Consider the following 19918-nt stretch of genomic DNA (forward strand, 5'->3'; position numbering starts at 1 on the left):
AAAATAAATAAATAAAATAAAGATATTTTGTCCAGTTACAACCAAAAAATAATAATAATAAAAAGAAAATATGAAAAGGGCTGAGGATGTGGCTCAGTGGTTAAGCACACCTGGGTTCAATCCCTAGTGAGAGAGAGAGAAAGAAAGAAAGAAAAAAAGAATTTCCAGAGGGCCCGAGGAATAACACTGACATGGAGGAATATTTGCCATCCATGACGAGCAGAGGGCTCTCCCCACACTCTCTCTCACAGCCCTACATCTGGGTGCCCACCCAGCACCCTCAGACTGCCGTCAGCCTACAGGCACCATATTGGCATCCAAGCTAAGTTAAGCACCTATGTGAGAGAGGCACAAGGTCACCTTTCTGAGTGCTCAGATAAGAAGAAAGGGGACCCAAGGCCACATTGGACACACAATGTGTTTTCAATGATGTGGTCATTTTATGCTGCTCTTGAGAATCTCACTGTGTAAAGCATTCTGTCCACTTTAGCTAATTGTTCCTCACCCACCCTAAGATAGGTACAATTCCCAAATGAGGTAATGGAGGATCACAGAGTTAAATTCATTTCTCAAGACCACAGATCCAGTGGTCCCAGGAGCCTGGATACCAATACATTTTCTTAGATGATCTCCATCCCAATCAGGAAGGCCAGGGACCTTTGCACTTGTTGATCCTCAGAAGACTATGCCTAGATAGTTGGTACTTTCAGCACCACTTAAAAACAAAGAATCTGAGTTCCAGAGAGGTTCAAGGATTAGCAGATGCTGGAGACATAATTTATAGCCTGCCCTTTTGTCTCCCAAACAAATCATTTGCCTCTTCCTCCAATAGAGGCCAGATTTTTCAACGTCCTACTATTGCCATTTGCTCTGGAGAGAAGGGAATTGTTCAGCCAAGATTCAGTCTTGTTTTAATCTGCAAATTCAGATATCCAGAGGCAGCTAGAGATTCACATTTCCATCACTAATTACTTCTGCAGCTCCTTTCCAAATGCTACCCCCTCCCCTACTTTTCACAGTTCTTTGCCTGCAGAATCAGAGATTTTGAGAATTTTAGGCGTTAAAGAACCCTTGAAGAGGCCTAGACAGAATCCCTCACTGTACAGAGAAGGAAGTGGAAATTCAAGAGGAAGTGACTTGGCTAATGTCCCAGGGGCATCTTAGCATAAACTTGGAGGTCACTGGATCCCAAGTCCTACCTCAGTCTCTCTGTGGCACAGCCCTAGATAAGAGGCTCTTCCTAAGGTGGCTTGTTCATCATTGGATGGATTCAGTTACTGGCAAGGTAACCTCAGGTTGAGCCAAGATGTATCTCCCTTCAATTCCTACCCAGAGTACTTGGTCCTCTTCATCTAAATTAACCTTTATTTGTGATTTCTCCTAAAGTTTCTGCTCATTCTCTACCTAAAATTTGATAGAGAGATTTTATTTTTATTCCTAGGTGTATTCTGCAAGGGTAAAGATTCCAGGAAGCACTTGAACTTACTCTTTATGAAGCCTCTTTCCAAGCACATTGAGAGTGCAGTGGGGTCATCCGGATTTGTAGTGGACAAAGTGTATAATTTCTAAAAATTAGAACTGATGAGAATTGCTAATTCAGTGGTATGCAGTTAAAAGACATCCCCAGAGGTAGGAGGTGGCACCCTGCAGAGTAAACAAGGGGCTCATAACTGTGGGCCAGGTTCCTGCAGCCCAGGTTGACCCTCCATTCACTAGAGGAGATTTTAAACAGAGCAGCCCTCTCTTCCCCAAAGTGCTGGGACAATATATAGTGTCATCTGAGCATGTATGCTCGTGGGAGTTTGTGAGGGAGTGGGGGTGTGTGTTGGTGGGCGAGTGTGTGAGGCTGAGTGAGAGTTTATCAATATGTGAGTGTGTGTGTGCATAGGCACTGATGGTACAATGACAGATTAATAATACTGTATCTGTCAGGTCTCAGCAGGAAACAGATGGCCCACTCAAATTGGGTAATTTGAGGAGAGTTTAATAAAGGGACTGTTTCAAAGGTATGGGCAGGATGCAGGGGAACCACAAAGGAGAGAGCAGGCTCTGGGGACAGTAACAGAACAGGGGTGTAACGGGGGTGTGGCCCAGGTCAGCTCTGCCCAAAGGCAGAGCTGAGGCAGAGCAGTCTACAGAAGCAGCTCAGGGAAGGAGGGACGCCTGTGGGTATCCAGTCAAGCCTAACAGCCCTCATTTGTGGAATTACAGCCCCTCACTAACCCATGGAGGTCTCTAGCCACTTTATTCCCCTGGCCAAAGCATGAGCCACATCCAGGAAAAACGCTCATACACATAGACATGAGCAACTCTGCAGGCATTTAAAAAAAGGAAAAGGTCCTTTCTTTTGCAACAGATAAGACATAAATGCATTCTCAGAATAATAAATTAGAGCACTACTGACCTACATGGAGTAGATGGGGCCTACCCTTTGCTCCTGAGGCCTACTCCTCTTGCAAGAAGTTAGCTTTCTGCACAGTTTAGGATTTTCCTTCTGGTCCTTTCTCTATGTATATGTACTTATGCAGCATAAAATTCCAGGACTTTGAGACCTCTAAAAGCCTATCCCTAGTCCTTAGATTAAAAGTCTCTGAAATTAAGTCTGCAAAGCCTTTCACACCTGTTTTTGTCAAGATTCACAGCTCACAGCACCATCCCACCCACCAAGGTAGACTGAGAAAGGTTTCACAATTTGCCCGAAATGATACGGCCTGATTAGGAGAAGAGGCACATCAAGACGCAAAGCCAGGGGCCTGATCTATATTCATTGCTTCTAGCACACCTTCCAGCATCACGTGGCTTGTAAAAAAAGAAAGAAAGAAAGTAGCTGTAAGAGATACGCCCAGCGGTGATTGCCAGAGTGACGAGAGAGAAAGCAGAGCAGAGCCATGCATTTAGCAATGTCTGATTTCTCATTTCCCCTCTGAGAGTTCCTAAGACAGCTTTGCTACTAAAAGGCAACGCAGTTTTGGATTTCCTCTCTTGGTGTCTGGGACAGAAAAACACTTGTTCATCTGCTAGATGTTCCTCGTGCAGTAGGTGTTTCTAGCGATCATTCCGTGTTGGAAATGTACCCACAGCAGCTTTCATGAAGCTCTAAGATTTGGCCCCAGTTCTGCTTCCATGCTGAAGCACGCAGATCAGCAAGATCTTAGGCCAATCTACAGAGATGGAATCGAAGTGTGCCCCTGGCTTTGATCACTCTCTACAATCTGGATTTTTCTCCTTCCAAAAGTCATAGAATATGTGTTAAAAGCAGCCATTTCCATCATTTCCACAGAAACGCTGGCAGGCCCTCTTCAGCAGGGCATATTAGCTTGAATTCTCCATGATCCTTTCTCATCTTCAACCTCTTGACCGTGGGAGGTGAGACAACATAAGTGATCCTGGGTTTATACAACCCTATGTAAATGTTTGTGTCTGTCCTGTGTGCACAGCAACCAATGTTATTGGTGGAAAATATAATCCAACACTCTTTGAGCACTTACCAGGGAATCAGGGATTTAGCATGAACTACCTCCTCCACTCTGAAGAGAGATCTTGTTCTATCTGGAAATCTGGGTCTCAGAGGTTCATTACCTGTCCAAGACCACACAGCCCATTGTGCTGAAGGGGAGTTCAAACCTTGGCAGCCTGACTCCAGAGCCTATACTTGCAGCCACAGTCACTTAGTAGGACCAGTATGGTTATCCCCATTATACAGATGAGGAAACGGAGGGCAACAAGATCACTCTCAGAAACAGGCAGATAGTGTAATGTCGTTCCCAAGTACAGCTGCTGGCTCCATGTCCATTATCTGTCCTTGCCTTATAAATTAAGGATAAATTAATAGCAATACATTTTTTAAAAATCAACAAAACAACTTTTTAAATGTCTGCCTTGGAGGTTGATTAGGTCCCTAGACTACAAATAAATAAACTTGGCTCTGGTCCCTTCTCTAAGGGGAGGAGTCCCAGCCGGCTCTACGGATGTGGCCCCATCCCAGATGCAGTGAGTCTGCCAGGAGATATTTTCCTATCAGTGCAATATCAACTGTAAAAGTGTATTTCAGCTGGCAAAATTACTTCCCACAGGCAAAGCTTTGCTGAGAACACCAGCTCCTTCACTTGGAAACCCAAATTCCAGGCCTGAGTTTTCCCTTGCAAGTCAAACCCGGATCCCGCAAGTTTGTTGCTGTTTTTCCTGCTGCAGTAACAGTTTCATGTCCCCACTTCAGGAAGTGGTTTCCACCACTCTAGGGGAGGATAGATCATTTCCAAACAGATGTCTGGGAGCTTCTGAGGGATTTGTACACCATGATAAAATCCTTCTCCATTCAGCAAACACTTATTGACTGCTGACTGCTGCAAATGTCAGCTCAGCATGGGGAAGCACTTGCAAGGTGGGGAGCCATCCAAAGCTAAAACCTGGCTGCCCCTGGAGGTCACGCATTGGGTTTCTTGTGCAGGACGTATTCAGACGTCATGAGGGAAACCCCTTGCAGATAATGTGGGGAGGACTGTACAGTGCTCTTCCAACTTCCAGATTATGTCACATCCTGAGCTTTGGGGCTGATACATTGTGAACCAGGGCAGTTGCTATGATGAAGGGATTTTTATTCTAGTAGGAATGATCGATCTGAACCTAAATGACAAAACCGTCCGTACAGAAGAATATAGTTGTCCCTCGTATCCATGGGTTCCATGTCCATGGATTCAACCAAATATGGATTAAACATATTTGAAAAATACAGCAAGGTATGGTGGTGTATAATCCTATAATCCTAGCACCTCAGGCAGCTGAGGCAGGAGGATCCCAAGTTTAAAGCCAGCCTGGGCAATTTAGAGAGACCTCAGCCACTTAGCAAAGACCCTGTCCCAAAATTTAAACAAGTAAAGGGACCAAAGATGTAGCTCAGTGGTAAAGCACCCCTGGGTTTACAATCCCCAGTACCCTCCCAAATACATTTTTTTTAATAATCACATTTTTTTAGTTTCAGGATAGCATCTATTTACATAGTACATTGTATTATATATTGTAAGCAATCTAGATCTGACTTAAAGCATGTGGGACAATGTGCATATTGCAATGTGCAATGCCTTTTTTTTTCTGCTACCGGTGATTGAACCCAGAGCCTTGCTCATGCTAGGCAAGTGCTCTACCACTAAGCTCTGTCGTCAGCCCTATCATGCCATGGATTTGGGCATCTGTGAGGACTTCTGAAATCCCTCCCCCGTAGATAACAAGGGACAAGCCAAAGTGAAGTAGAGGTAAAGCAGACAGAGCCCTGGGTGTGGGTCAGGGGACATGTGGGCTACAGTTAGAACCTTGCCACAGAAGCTCAGTGTGATTTGGGGTGATTAAAGGCGATCATCTCTGAGGCCCCTTCAAGCTGTAATAGCCTAAGCCAACACGTGTGGGTGTCTGGGGAAGGGGTTTGAGAGCTTGGGCTGCTGAAGCGTGCACTATTATTTATAGACCTATCACACTAAAATGGAGCTTCAACCCTGCCCTGCAGAAGCACATCTGACAAATGATTTATTACGGCAATTGACGTCTGTACTTACTCATTCTTTATCTACTGCTGCTAATAGCACAAGGGAACACACGTGTGAAACGTCTCAGCACCGTCAGGCCTCAGGATTTTCAGTTTGGTCCTGTCTTGGGGGTGTCCTGTCTGGTCACAGAACAGGTGTGTCAGTGAAGCTCCTGGTAGGAAAGCACACGCAGCAGGAGCTTGAGAGGAAACCCCCTCAACAGGAACCCATGTGGAAGCCCAGGCATGGACAGAGAAACAGAGTGGCCATCACCACCTTAGATTTGCAGCCATAGTGGGAAGAATGGGAGTCTGCTTTTGAGCTGAGGTCCCTGATAGGAGCTGTAGTCACAGAGGGACAAGGCCCCCAGATGAAACCAGAGCAGGGCAAGGGCCCAAAGGCAAAATAAATAGCCCCTTCTCTTTCCTGCCCACTGGTTCCCTGCCAGTGTCTCCCATGTCCAAACCCCAGAACCCAGAGGGCAAGAGAGCTCTGAATGCAGCCTGGGAAGTTCAGCCTGCCAGACCTCTGGCACCAGAGACCTGGAAACATCTGCACACAGTTTTCTGCAAGTGCCTGGCTCAGTGGTTCTTCCAGGGGGGCCCATCAGGGGAGCCTCCCATTGCTGACCACTGCAGCCCTGCATGTGCCCTCCCCTTCTTCCCCTTCCCCTTCCCCAGCCCAACACTGGCAGGAGTCCAGGCTCTGCGCTCTCTACTGATACTTGTGACCTGGTCCAGTCACAGCCATTCTATGCTTTCAGCAGCAGAGGGTTTTCAAAGGCACCCTCTCAACCAGCCCCCTTTCCCCCGGGGCCCACAGTGAGCTCTCTTTTTTAGCTCCTGTCTTAGGGAGGCAGTCAGGTAGGCAGGGGCTGCAGATTCCAGCAGCCTGTGTCCAGATCTCAGCGGTGCCCCTTGCAGACCTGGTAGCCAGAGAGTCACTCTGCTCTCTTCTCCAGCCTGTAGTCCTGGGGCATGTTGCCTGATGATTGATAGCTAATATGAATTGGAAACTGTGCGTCAGGCACTGCGCTCAGCCCTGCACTCCATCCAGTCGCTCATTTAATCCTCTCAACAGCCCTTACAGCGCTTTCTATTATCTCCACTTTACAGATGTGGAAACTGGCACACAGGGAGGTGAAGTCGCCTGCCAAGGTCATATAAACTATTTCAAGGGGCAATGTCAGGATTGAGGAATAGGATTGCCTCATTTCAGAGTCCCTAAGCCACCTGTCACTCCACTGAGCTGTCACTCTGAGGTCTAAATGAAGTAACAGGGTGATGCCTGCGGTCTAGGGCTTAACAAGGCTATATATTATGCCCCTGCTCCATCCCCCACTTCTCCTCCACTGGGCTGGTTCCCACTGATTGCACTCACTTTCCCACCTCGCCTGTTGCCAGATCTAAATGTTTTCTATTTGGGAGAGAAATAGTCTGTTGATGCCACCATATACTAGCTCCATCTGCATAAGGAGAATCTGAAGGAGTCCAGTGGGCAGGAGGAATCCCTCAGGCCGGTTAGTTTCATCTTTTGAGAGGTCAAGAATCTCAGGAGTTCATTACTTCTAGCGAGCATTTTCCTAACCCCTTACTGTGAACACTAGGCCAGTGGGCAAACAGACATGGTAAGAGGCAGCTTGTGTTCATGGTCTGGGGTGGTGGGGGCTGAGGCTGCAGCCGGGAGCCTGGTGGAGATAGGAGATAGGAAAGCAGCCCGAGGGGCCCACAGCCTCTGCTCTGCACAGTAAGCCAGCACTCTGCAGAAAAGGAAAACAAAACCTTGCTTCATAATGTTTGCCAGTGCTCAGGGTGTAGGTCAGTGGTTGATTTCAAGCTAGGATGGAGTCATAAACATGGAGTCAGGAAGAGATGCACATGATTAGTAAGGGTGAGGGGGACTGGCCATTACCACCTCTACCCTCCAGCCCACCCACGCTCTTTCAGCTTCTTCATAGACACCATGTCCCTTCCCAGACGGGGGCTTGCCTCTCTCTCAGCAGGAAAGCTGCCCCCACCTCTGGACTTGATGTCTTTGAACTCCCCAACCCTTCAAGCCTCAGCTTGAGTGGGCATCTTGGGGTCTGGCATCTGGTAGCTGTGCTGATGTACTTGTTGAATGCTTGAAGAATCAGAAGCCATCTGAGCTGGGCCCTAGTGGATGAATAGGAGTTTGAGGGTCGATGTATCCCATAAATGAGTTAATCCCTTTATGTTGATCATCTTTTAAAGGCCCCACCTGGTCCCAACATTTAATATCTCATAATGGGGATTCACTTTCCACATTAATTTGGGAGGGGACAAACCATATTCAGACCACAGCACTGGCTAAGAGTTTGCCCTATAGCTGGACTGACTGGATTTGAATCCGAGTTTTATTCACTGACTGTTGGCTTTGTGACCTTAGACAGGTTGCTTATCCTCTCTGGTCCTGGCTCTTTCTCCGAAAGTAGGAGGGACAACAGTACATAATAATCTCATGGGATGGTTGTATGAAGTGAGTTAGGTATAAAGCACTTGGCACAGTGCAGGGGACACAGTGAGCACTCAGTATATGTTGGCAGTGACTGTTGCTAATATTACTATCTCCAGGAGTGAGAAGAGTATATACTTAAGATAAATGTAGAAATTATTTTATTTATCCTGATCCTAGTATAAGAAGAGCACCTAATATGTATGGGCCCTTTCTCAGCTGATCCTCCCCATAACTCTTTTCTTTCCATTTTTCATTTGACATAGAAGGCTCAGGTAGTTTGAGTGACTTTCCCAGGGATAAGAAGCCAGTTCATGAGAACCAAGCCGCATACCCAGATTCCTAGGACCTGTTAGGAATCAGCACAGGCTTATTCATAAGAATGCAGCATCCTGGGAATTTGCCTTCTATCTAATCCTCCCCAATTTTAACTCACTCTTTGTCTTTTGGCAAACTCTTCTCCCTGAATCTCAATCTTCTGATCTATGAAACCAGTTGAGTTTGTTGACAGGACATAATGGCAAGTGCTTATAGTCCCAGCTACTCAGGAGACTGAGGCAAGAAGATTACAAGTTTAAGGCCAGCATGGGCAACTTAGTGTGGCCTTGTCTCAAATAAAAAATAAAAAAGGATGAGGATGTAACTTAGTAGTAGAATGTCCCTGGGTTCAGTCCCTAGTGACACAAAAATTACAAACCTAGGAGGGTCTGTGACAGTCAGGGTAAGTACTGCTAATTGCTATAACAAAAAATCCTTTCACCTCAGTGGCTTAACACAAAGGTTTATTTCTTGCTCAGGGCATACCAGGTCAGTGGGGGTGGGGGGGACCCACATAGTCATTCAGGGATCTGGGCTCCTGCCATCTTGACTCAGTCTTTCCCAGGGCCTCAGAGATCTCCCCCTAGCTCCTGAGCAACTGACCACCAGGTGAGGAAAGGGAGGATGAAGAAGAGAAGCTGCTCTGAACCACCTCCCCTCACCTCTGGACAAGCCTCACTTTCATTCACATTCTACAGGCAAGAAATAGTCATGGGGCCCCAGCTAGACACAAGGGACTGAAAAATGGGTTCCAAAACATGTGCTGAGAGAGAGAAGGTAACTCAGACCTGTGACCACCGGCCATCTCTGCCCCACGGGTCAGCCAGATCTCCACACTGGAGCACAGGAATCAGGACTGTGGGACTCTCCTCCCCAAGCTGTCCCTCCTCCTCCCTCCCCCCTGGGGAGGAGAGTCTGTCCCTGCCAAGCCTCGAGGGTGGGTGGCTGGTGAGATAATGATCTTCCCATGCTTATTGCCTCTTGGAAGGCAGGTGCTGGAGAAAAACCAAGACCGCTTTGATTTTTCTCCCTGTTTCCTTCACATTCCTTCCCAGAATAAATTCAGCCAGCCCTCGCTCCGAACAGCAGTGCCCGGGATGCAGACTTCTTGTTCTCCACGTCAGTGTCAGAGCGTTTCTCGTGGCCAAAGCCTTAGGCTGGGAGTGAAGGCCTTTACCCTGATGCCTGCGCCTGTGGCCCATGCTCTCGCCCTTGCCTGCCTCATTGGCATCAGTTGTCACAGCTCTGAGACAGGGGCCTTGAGTTCTCCAGTGATGTAAAACCCAGAATCAGTAGGGCTTTGAGACAGTACAGGGCTGCCTGCACCCTTAACAGCCACCTAGAGCCGAAGGCGGACGGTGTGGGACTAAGGGTATGGCCTTCAGGGTCAGCAGCACAGATCAGAACCCCGCTCAGGCAAGTTACCTTCTCATCTGTCTCATCTAGAAAATGGTTCAACAACCACACATTCTTCCCGAGATGAACTGAGCTGCTAATGCTAAGGGATCTGCGTATACTTCCGGTGCTTTATAAATGGCTGCTGGTGTGGAAAAGGTCATGGTCTCTACTTACCCTCAGGCCAACCTGGAATCCAGGAAGACTTCCGGAGCCTCTGCCCACTGCAGATACTTCTTTTCCAGACTTCTTAGAAACCTCCTTTAGAGGTCTCCTCAGAGAAGGCTCTTGGCCTGATCACACCATCTTTAGAGAAATGATATCCTTCCGAAGTCTACCTGTCATCCTGCTGCTGCAGCTTGAATTCATCCTGTTCCCTTGGTCTGTGAAGCTCCCTCCCACCCACCACCCAGACAGAAGTTACTAGAGTTAGAGATGGGTCACCTGTCCCCCCTGTCCCCGGCCTCCAAGCCTTTCCTTCTCAGGCCGAGTGGTGGCAATGCCTTCAGCCTCCTCCCTGGGCCCACTCTCATTTCACCCTGGGCCTCATGGACTTGAGAAGACCCTCTTGCCTCCCCTGCCTCTCCCTCCAGCTGCAGAGCTCACAGGAAAGAACTTCCTGGGTCCAGCTCCCCCAGGGGCCTTTTTCTCACCAGTCTTCCACCTTTGCTGGACACACGGGTCTTGGCCTTGCCCAGGCACCGTAGAAAAAATGTGCTGCCCTGTGCTCCCGCACCCCTTCCCCACCCGACAGAGCTCCCTAGGCCTGAGCTTCCTCCTCTGCCTCCTGGGGGTGACTAGGGTAAGTGTCCTGGCGGTGGGAAATAGTGGGTGGTCTCCAAAGAGGTGATTAGGTGAAGGTGCTATTCACAAAGATGCACTGGGGTCAAGGAACCAAGGAGGCTGGTGGAAGACCTCTAGGCTAGCTGCCAAGAGGGCTGGCATGGGCAAAGAGGGGACATTTCCAGAACCTGGAGAAATCCACAGCTGCAGGACAGGGCTGCCTTCAGGTTCTTGGCCTTTGAGGGGGAACTGAGCCATTGCTTGAGCCTCAGCAGACTAAACACCCTGACCCTCCTGTTCTCCCACCCCCTGATTTTTGTGGGTCTATCTACAGAACCCGCCTGCAAACTGAACAGGGCAACTGGTGGAAGCTGTCTCTTAGATGAGGCTCCTGGGGCCCAGAGCTGGACAAAGACCGGCAGAGACTGAGCATGGAGGGCAGGTGGACAGAATCACTAACAGGGGTTTCTGTGGTGTCTGCCTCCAGGGTTCAGTCCCATGAAGTGTTTACCTACCACCATTAGCAATGCGGGGGGAGTGTATGACCACCCCTATTTTTTAGTCATGTAAACTGACACCCTAAAGACTAAGTAACATCACTGCTAGCAAGTGATGAAGCAGGTTTTACACATCTCTGCCTCTCTCCAGATTTCCCTCCTGCCCGAGGAGCTGGCTACAGCCAGAGCACAGCCAATGTTTTATGATTGAAGGTGACCCTTCCCCATCACAATTATCTTCCTCCGGTTTCTATAATCCCTCCATTATTGATTTGCTTGGGCTGAGCTTTTCCTTCTCCCTGCTGTACAATTTCAAATGCAAATATCTATGGAAGAGATACCACTTCCGTCATTCGAAAAATATTTTTCTTTCTTTCCTTCTTTCTTTCTTTCTTTCTTTTTTAAAATCCAGGTGTACTCTACCACTGGCTACATCCCCAGCCATTTATATTTTATTCTGAGACAGGGTCTAAGTAACTGAGGCTGGCCTCCAACTTGGAATCCTCCTGCCTCAGCCTCCTGAGTAGCCGGGATAACAGGAATGCACCACCGTGTATGGTCATTCATTGAAAACTTCCAGAGAATGAGTTCTCACCTCCTTCTTTCTGCTGGGAGAGGCCTGTGAATCTCTGGGGGCTGGGAACACTCAGAGGGAGGCAGCCAGCACTAAATAAGAGCTGTGTTGACCCCAACATTTGCAGAACTTTCTGGGCTTTTTCATTCCGGTCATCTCACTTAATCCTCACCACTTTCAAGGAGACTGACATCAGGAACCCATTGTTCAGCTGTGGGACAGTTACCCAAAGAGATTAGAGTGCACTAATGTTAGCATTTGGGCTATGCTGGGCAGTCGTGCAGGGTCAAGTGCTCTAGATTTAAAAGCCAAATGACTAATGCCATAAAATCCCAAATCCGGGGCTTACTAATTGAAACTACAGGCAAGGCCCCTCCTCACCACAGCCTTCTGCAGATGGGGGTATGGACTGTCCCTTCTGTGTGGAATGCCCATGCTGTCTGTGGAGAGAATTAAATGTGGTTATTCTCAAATCCTCAGCACAGTTCATGGCACCCAGCACTCAAGATAGAGAATAGTCTTGGCCCAGGTCCCAGACGGTCTCAGACTTGGACGAAGACAGCATTGATTCTCACCAGTTGGGTGACCCTGAACAAGTGACTTCACCTCTCAGAGTCTTCTTTGCAAAAGAACATTCACTTCCCTGTTGCATAGGACCGGGCAGGGATGAGAGGAGATGAGGTGGCTGGAAGCACTTTTTTTCCCACCAGTCTATAAATGTAAACATATTTCTTGAGCAAATAACAACAATCAACATCAGCAAATATTTGCTGACTGCTTATTTTGTCCCAAGACTGTTCTAAACCCCTAACATGTGGTTTCATTCAATTCACATAGCAACCCTGTGAAGCAAGATTTTTGTATTGTCCCCACATGCCAATAAGGAAACCGAGTTTCAGAGAGGTTAAATAATTAGCCCAAGGCTGCACAGCTGGTAGGTGAGAGAGCCAGGTTGAGAAGGCAGCAGAGGCAGGAGCACCTGCAGTGAGCTGGACCCTGGATCCCAAATGAGTAGCATTGAAGAAGCCCAGAGTCCAGCAGGGTCTCAAGCTTGTGTACACATAGGACATCAGACCAACAGAGATGCTAACCCTGTGGGTTCATGGTGTGACCCAGGTAGCTGCTCTTAAGTTCCCACGAGGAAGCCTGTGTAAGTGGTCAGGTAACCACCCAGGGAGGACGGTGGCAAGTGTCTCACCAAACCATCAGTAAGGGATACTTTGTTGAGGGTCAAGGGTCCTCTAGGGACCCTGAGGGCTCGGACAGGAGAGAAAGGAGCCCGCAGTGGGACCCACTTTCGCCCCTGGCCTCCAGGTTTGCCAAGTACTACAAGATGGAGAATGGCAGCGAGTACCGCACGCTCCTGAAGGCTTTCGGCATCCGCTTCGACGTGCTGGTGTATGGGAACGTGAGTCCTGGGGCCCGGCGTGTGGACAGCAGGAGGGGCATCCCAGGCCAGCTGCTGGGCCCTGCAGGGGCTGACCAGCGGTCACATCTCCCGTCCCCTCACCTGTACCATGAAGGGGTGGGCCCTGCCGTTGCTCTATGGCCCCGAGAGAGTCTCTGGCTGGGAGACCGCGTTCAGCCTCAGTTTCCACCCGTGTTCCGGCCCTCCGCCTACTCCCCCATCTTTGCGCACACAGGCCGGCAAGTTCAACATCATCCCCACCATCATCAGCTCCGTGGCGGCCTTTACTTCAGTGGGAGTGGTGAGTTCAGCCTCTGGGGGGGGGGGGGTCAGACGGGACAGCCCGGGTGGGGCCCAGGAAGGGGTGGGGCCAGGGGAGGGGGCGTGGCCAAGGCGAGCCCTACCTCGGCTGGAAGGTAAGGCCCTGGGTTGACAGTCCCCCAGCATTCCCACCGAGCTCCTTATCCCCGAGTTGCCTTCCAGCAAGTTCCACATCTTACAGAGTTTCTGGTTCTCACCGTGAAGGTGGGGAGGAGACTCCAGAGCAAGGTGGTGTCAGAGCCCTGCTCCCACAGACTGGGGGTCCTTCATTCCTCTCTCCAAGCCCTGTGCGTGGTAACGGGCCAGGAAGGTGGCCATGACAACACCTGCAAAGGCCCTGGGCATTTGTTAGAGGAGTCATCAGTCCGGCCTCTCTGGAGGAATCGCCCCCACGCCTGACCCACTGTCTGTCTGGGGGCAGCTCAGTAGCCATTTGAACCCATGGCTTCCAGCCTCCCTGATCCCACCCCTCCCAGGGCTACCTCTCTGAGCCTGCCCTGCCTCTCCTCCTCCAGGGGACAGTCCTCTGTGACATCATCCTGCTCAATTTCCTCAAGGGGGCCGACCAGTACAAAGCCAAGAAGTTTGAAGAGGTGAGTGGGGTGGGGGTGACACGTGGAGGGCCCTGGTGACTCACCTCTCTGGGTTCTCTGGAGGGAAGTTCAGTGGGCCTCAATAAATATTGAAGTCCAGACAAGAGAACATTTGGGTGAGAGGACTCTTCGAAGAGCTTTGGAGTTCTGTGAGTCATCACTGTCAACAAGTCCTCACCCACTCATTGTCCCCTCCCCATTTCTACAGGGGGACACATCCTGCCTTGGGATGGCTCAGGTTCTTCTTTGTCCCTGGAGTACATGGGAAGAGTCTTGGGATCACACAGACTTGTGTAGCTCCCCTAATGACCAGGCCATGGCCCCAAACCACCTGTTCTGTCTGACGGTGTTACCGTTGTTGACCGGTGACGAGTCCTTGCTTCTCCAATGTTAAAGTATAACACCAGAGAAGCACACGGAGGCAAGTTTAGAGTGGAAAGTAGAAGCTTTATTAAAGGACAGCAGAAAAGAGGAGGAAGAGGAACCAAGAGGTGGAATCCGTGGAAGGGCGATGTCTTCCCCCTTTTATAGCTAAGGTCTTCTTCAGCTTTCCCGCATTCCTGTCCTTTGTTCTGTTAACTTTCAGTGATGGAATGTAGGTGGGAAGGCCCAAAGGGTGGGGCACAGGTGGGCCAAAGGAGTAATCTGGGCAGGAAGGACTTTTGGATTAGCATCTCCATCTTTGCTGGGAGCTGTTTCATTAACTTTTTGGGGGGATGGGCTCTGGGCCTTGGGAACATTAACATTCCAAGAGTTGTTCTGCTTTTCCTGGACTCCATTCTCAACTCAGTCTTCATTTTTTATTTTACTTGATGTCAGACCTTGATGTCAGACCTAACTACACTAACTACCTATCTTTAAATCTGGCTTCAATGGGATCTTGCCCTGTCACAGCAAAACAATGTCAGTCCTTCTGCCTGCAGGTGAACGAAGCAACACTGAAGATCGCCAACCCAGAGTTCTCCAGGGACCAGGCCACAGAGGAGAAGCAGTCTACGGACTCAGGGGCTTACTCCATTGGCCACTGATGCCCCACGCTCACCCTTGGGCTCCAGGCCTCCCAACAGGGAGCCCCACTGGCAAGGGGGTGGGGGAGAATAAGGGCTCTAACTTCTGTGGCCCACCCCATGGGGCCACAGCTGGGAGCCAGGGGACTGGGCCTCCCGTGCTCCTGCAGACTGGTAGTGCTCCCCCTACAACCTCAGTTCACCTTCACCCTTTGCATGCCCCCATCTGCTTCCCAGGACCCCGGGACTGCAGCACCTAAGCTGCCCCCTTCCAAAGAGTAGAGATACTAATAGTAATGACATGACGGGTGCCCACAAGGACCTACCAAGTGCCAGGCACTTCCACACGCACTGTCTCATTTAATCCTCAGATAATCCTCTAAGGCAAATACTCATTTCCCTGTTTTGAAGACAAACTGAGACTTAGAGAGACTGAGCCAATGGTACCAGGCCACACAGCCAGGAAGTGAGAGAACTGGGATTTGAACCCAGGTCTGACCAACTCCTTTGCCCACACCCACAAGAGAAGAAGGAAGTCCCTTACTGCAACAGCTGCCCGTCTCTGACCATGATTAGGTTAATAAAGAGTAACCCCAAGCTTTCCCAGGAACTCAGGCCCCACTGTAGGGGAGCCTATTGAGACAGTGGGTCTCATCTCTCACTTGGGTGGGTTCCTAGTTCAGAAGGAAATAGGAGGCATGACTGTCCCACAGCTCAGTCCCCAAACCACTCTGGGAGCCAGATCAGGCCAGGCCGTGGGGGGAGGTGATTCTGTGTTTGCAGTTGGGCCCTGTCCCAGCAGCTCAGCAATCTTTATTTAAAATGTCAACGAAAAAGCTGCAGTGGGACCCAATGTGCTGTGAGCTGCTCAGCCAGGTAGCCCAGCCTGTCCTAATAGATGGTAGTCTTCTAAGCTAGAACCTAGAGGGGCCTCAGAAACCATCTTGTCCCAATTTGTTCCTTACAGATGAGCAAACTAAGGCCAGAAAGAGAAAAAAACTGGTCCAGTTCCACAGAGTTAGTGGCCAAGAGAGAAGCCAGGTGTCCTGCTGCTCCGAGGAGGAGGAAGCTGGAAAGAGCGTCACCCTGGCTCCATTGGCCCAGATGTCCCACTGCCTCCCTTCTGGGCTTTCATACACTGAGAGGCCCCCAAACACACCAGGACAGAGTTCAGTGCAGACCCAGCCATTAGGAATCCCACACCATATACAATTTAGAAGCATCTTCTTAAAACTGATATAAAATTAGGAATTAGAAGAAGCTTATGCAAGCAAGGATGCTGGGGTGTGAGTTTCCTGGGATTCCTGGTAAATCTGCATCTGGAAAAGCTGGAGTGCGGACATGATCATAAGGTCTCAGCAAAAACGAGCTGAATGATAGATGTGGGGGCTGGCCCCTCACTAGAAGGTGCAGGGAAATGAGGCGGGGGCAGGTCTGTGAGCAGTTTGGGAGGTTCACACTGGGTGCATTTGCAAAAGCCTAACCCCAGTGATCTCCCATCTCAGGGGGAGAAGGGGCAATACTCCCTCACCTGAGGCCCATAGCTCTGCCCTCACTCACAGTCCCCTTCTCAGGGTGGTGGGTGACATCACCCCGGGGCCAGCCTCAGGAACTGGGCAGTGTTGGGAGACCTGACCAAACTTCATTTCTCCAGCAGAGACATCAGAGAAGGCCATGGCACGCCCTCCAGCCAGGAGTCCCACAGGCAGCCCTGGTGAATCCAGCTCTCAGGAAGACAAACTGAGACTCAGAGAGACTGAGTCTGAGGCTGGACTCACAGGGATGCTAAGAAGGAGATGTGTCCTGCAGAGGGACCCTTTCCCCCAGCTCCTCCCTTTCCCCCAGACTGGGGTGATCCTCCTGCAGGTGCCTCAGCCCCTCCTGAGCTTGCCAGTAAGTGTATGTGAGCCTGGTGCTGTCCTCCCCATATCTGAACCCAGTACCACTTCTATGTGCTAGACGTAGTGCTAATATCAGTACTAATGACAACAGCTAACTTGTCTCTGTCACGTTGTGGTTTGCTCCGCACAATCACCAACACAATCACATGGACCTTCACGCCAACCCTAATGAGGTTGCTATGGTTTGTTATTAATCCTGTTTGATAGAAAAACAAATTGACAGTAGGTGGAAATTCGAGCTGGAAAACCATGCTCACGCCTAACACTACATTGCTGCTTTAATTACTCAGCATGAAAACTAGCATTTTTTGATGCTCACCCATTGGCAAGCAAGGGCTAAATGTGTGACAGGCAATGCCTAATTCAACCCTCGTTTTACAGAAGAAGAAATTGAGGCTGACTAAAATGGAGAGGTGGAAATGAGAAAACTGGTACTTGAACCCCAGCAATTTGTGATTCTGGAGCCTGGGATCTTGACTCCTGTGGTCTATCTGGGAAAAAGATCAAGAAATTTGTTGACACCTTCTTTTCTATATGTCTTGGACTTAAGTAGATTTTGCTTCGGTCACAAGTAAAAGCTCAAGGTTTAATCAAACAAAGTAGGTCAGACAACCTCTTCCATCTGGTAGCTATGCCATCAAGAGACACATGGGCTCCCAGGTCACTGCGACAGGAAAAGTGGGAGCTGGTGGATCATGGGAATCATTTAGATACCAGGCCTGAAAGTAGCCTACTTCTCACCATATCCTACTAGCTAGATTCAGTAGCAGTCTGCAGACCCAATTTTAGTGCAAGGAATACTAGGAAATACAGTCTTCTTGGGTCTCCAGGAAGAGAAAACTGTGACCACAGCACTGTCTTCTCTTTTGTAATATTTCCCTCCCCACCCACCATGCCCACCATACCCACTGACAATTCCACACCTCCTTCCCTTGTGTGTTTTTTCCTAAAAAAGCTTTGTTCTCAGCAATTTGTCAATCAGTCTCCCAGAGGAATTAGTAGTTAACTTTCTAGGGAATTTCTTCTCTCAAGAGCATTTGCTTCTTAATCAAGAGCTATTCAAAACCAGAAGGTCTTAAACAGCCAAATGAACCAATATATAAAAGTTGAAGTAGAGACCCAGTAATACACAGCATCAGATTTGAGGAACCTACTCTGGCCTGCCCCAAGGAAGCTTCAGCCTGAGAGGATTCTGGCCTCCCTCTTTCTTTCTCCTCCCTGCCTCTATCTCTGGTCAAGATATTGGGCTACTGGCTTTGGCTAGAGGCTATTTGCCACAAGGGAAGGATGTGGAGGTTGATGAAAGGGGACTTGGCATTCAACTGAAATACCATTCCCATATCTACCTAGGTAGAGCTCCCCTTCCCTCTCCCTGGAGTTGGATTCCACTATTCCTTTTAGAAGCACAGCATCAAGCATTGGCTTATTGCAGTGTTCAACACAGAGACCTGCATGAGGCCCTACCCGCCAGGCAGCTCCCTTTCCATACTTTGAGGAGAATGATTACCTGACATGCCGGGATTAGAAGCTGGCTGACCCGATCTCCATCCAAGGTGGAGGGATGAACACTTCTACTGAGGACAGGTCTTTCACCTCAAGTTCCTGAAAGCCAGGATCAGTGAGGTTCATGGCCATACCAAGGCCTATTCACTTGCATCCAGAGACCTGCCCATGTTCAAAGGACTCATCCCTGTTGTTTCTCCACCACCCATACCCCAGGGCTGACCCCTGTCCTCTTCTCTCAACCCCAGCACGCTGGGAAACAGTACATTTAGAAAAAAATGAACCCTAAAGCCACATCCCATCAAGATGCAAATACAGATCTATGTGTACACACTGGCTATCTGGGTCAGGTACACACTGACACATGAACACACACACACTCACTGATCAAACACACAGATATGCATACACATATATAATACACATAGACATTCAAGCATGTAAGGACACAAAGTTACACAGACATAAACATTCATAGGCACACACGTACAGATACACTCATAAATACATAGAGGTATAAAATGATGTGCACCCAACAAACACACAAATACATGCACATTTATGCACATTCACATATATAGGTTTTTATATACAGATACTCATGTATATAAAGAATACCTCAAATAGATACCAAAATAGATACATACACATGTACATGGGCGCACATAGAAATACTCCTACATGCCCCCCCCCAACACCTTTCTCTCTCCCTCCCTCTCTCACAACTCTACCCTCTTAATACCCAGTCTCAGCTCTAAACTTCCTGCTTCGTGAACTCTAAATCCCTCTTGGAGCCCAATGCCCCAGCTGGCACAAAGTTAAGGCCAAGGATAGTGTCCTCTCGCCAAGTCCCCAGGGTCTTTTTTTCTGAGAAAGTGGGTGAAGGAGAGAGGCCCGGGGCTGTATAGAACGGGGAATGGGAACCGTGCGGCCAGCAGACATCTTGCCTCGGGCTGCAAGGCCCTGGCCGGCGGGAAGCAGCTTCTTCCTAAGACTGGCCCCTCTGCAGAGGTAGGCGGCGATGGAGGAGGTACGACTTTCCCTCTGCTGGCTTATGAACAGAGATGACTGCAAGAACCGGAAATGGGAGTCATTCTCAGAGGCCAAAGAGCACAGGGCTGGACCAGGAGCGGGTTGCCCCAAGACAAGGTACTTTCTCCCAAGTGGCGTCCCCCCAGTGGGATCTTCACCTGCATTTTGGAAAGCCGCCCCGCCCCGCAGTTCACACTGAATCCGTGCAAGGCGGGCTCCCCACCCGGCACCGAAGGCGACCTGCCCGCCGCGGTGAGCGGGTGCGGAGAGGCAAAGCGGGCCGAGGGCGCGCCTGGCCCCCGCCCCGCCTCCAGGTGGCGCTGCCGCGCAGCAGCTCCGCGCTGCCGCGCAGCAGCTCCGCACCGCCGCGGGCGGCCCGGCTCCGCCATCTTTCACTTCCCCGCAGAGGGGAAGGCTTCCAGGACTTTCTCAAGCTGGGGAGCCCCCAGAAAGAGCAATGAAGAAAAAAGACCCAGGGAATGCTGTGAGAAGTGTGGATTTATGGCCAGGAGAGGCTGGGGGCAGAGTCCAGGGCCGAGAGCGGGGCAGGGGCAGCCAGAGGCCTGAGGCTCCAAGGCTGGTTCACCGCGCCACTGGC

The 19918-nt window shown here is 49.7% G+C and overlaps 1 protein-coding gene across 1 annotated transcript in view; it reads left to right on the top strand.

The window, feature by feature from the left end:
* Positions 1-14928, top strand: part of P2RX3 (purinergic receptor P2X 3) — a gene marked incomplete at its 5' end in the record, with an annotated part of 28056 nt that extends 13128 nt beyond the window's left edge. The window contains 4 exons of the mRNA XM_081282302.1: positions 12870-12963; positions 13199-13264; positions 13800-13877; positions 14801-14928. Coding sequence (XP_081138428.1) covers positions 12870-12963; positions 13199-13264; positions 13800-13877; positions 14801-14905 — 343 coding nt within the window. The 3' untranslated portion in view covers positions 14906-14928. The remainder of the gene's footprint in view (positions 1-12869; positions 12964-13198; positions 13265-13799; positions 13878-14800) is intronic.
* Between the last annotated feature and the right edge of the window lie 4990 nt (positions 14929-19918).

This window comes from Spermophilus citellus (genome assembly GCF_964194105.1).
Source record: "Spermophilus citellus genome assembly, chromosome: 2".
Lineage (NCBI taxonomy): Eukaryota > Metazoa > Chordata > Mammalia > Rodentia > Sciuridae > Spermophilus > Spermophilus citellus.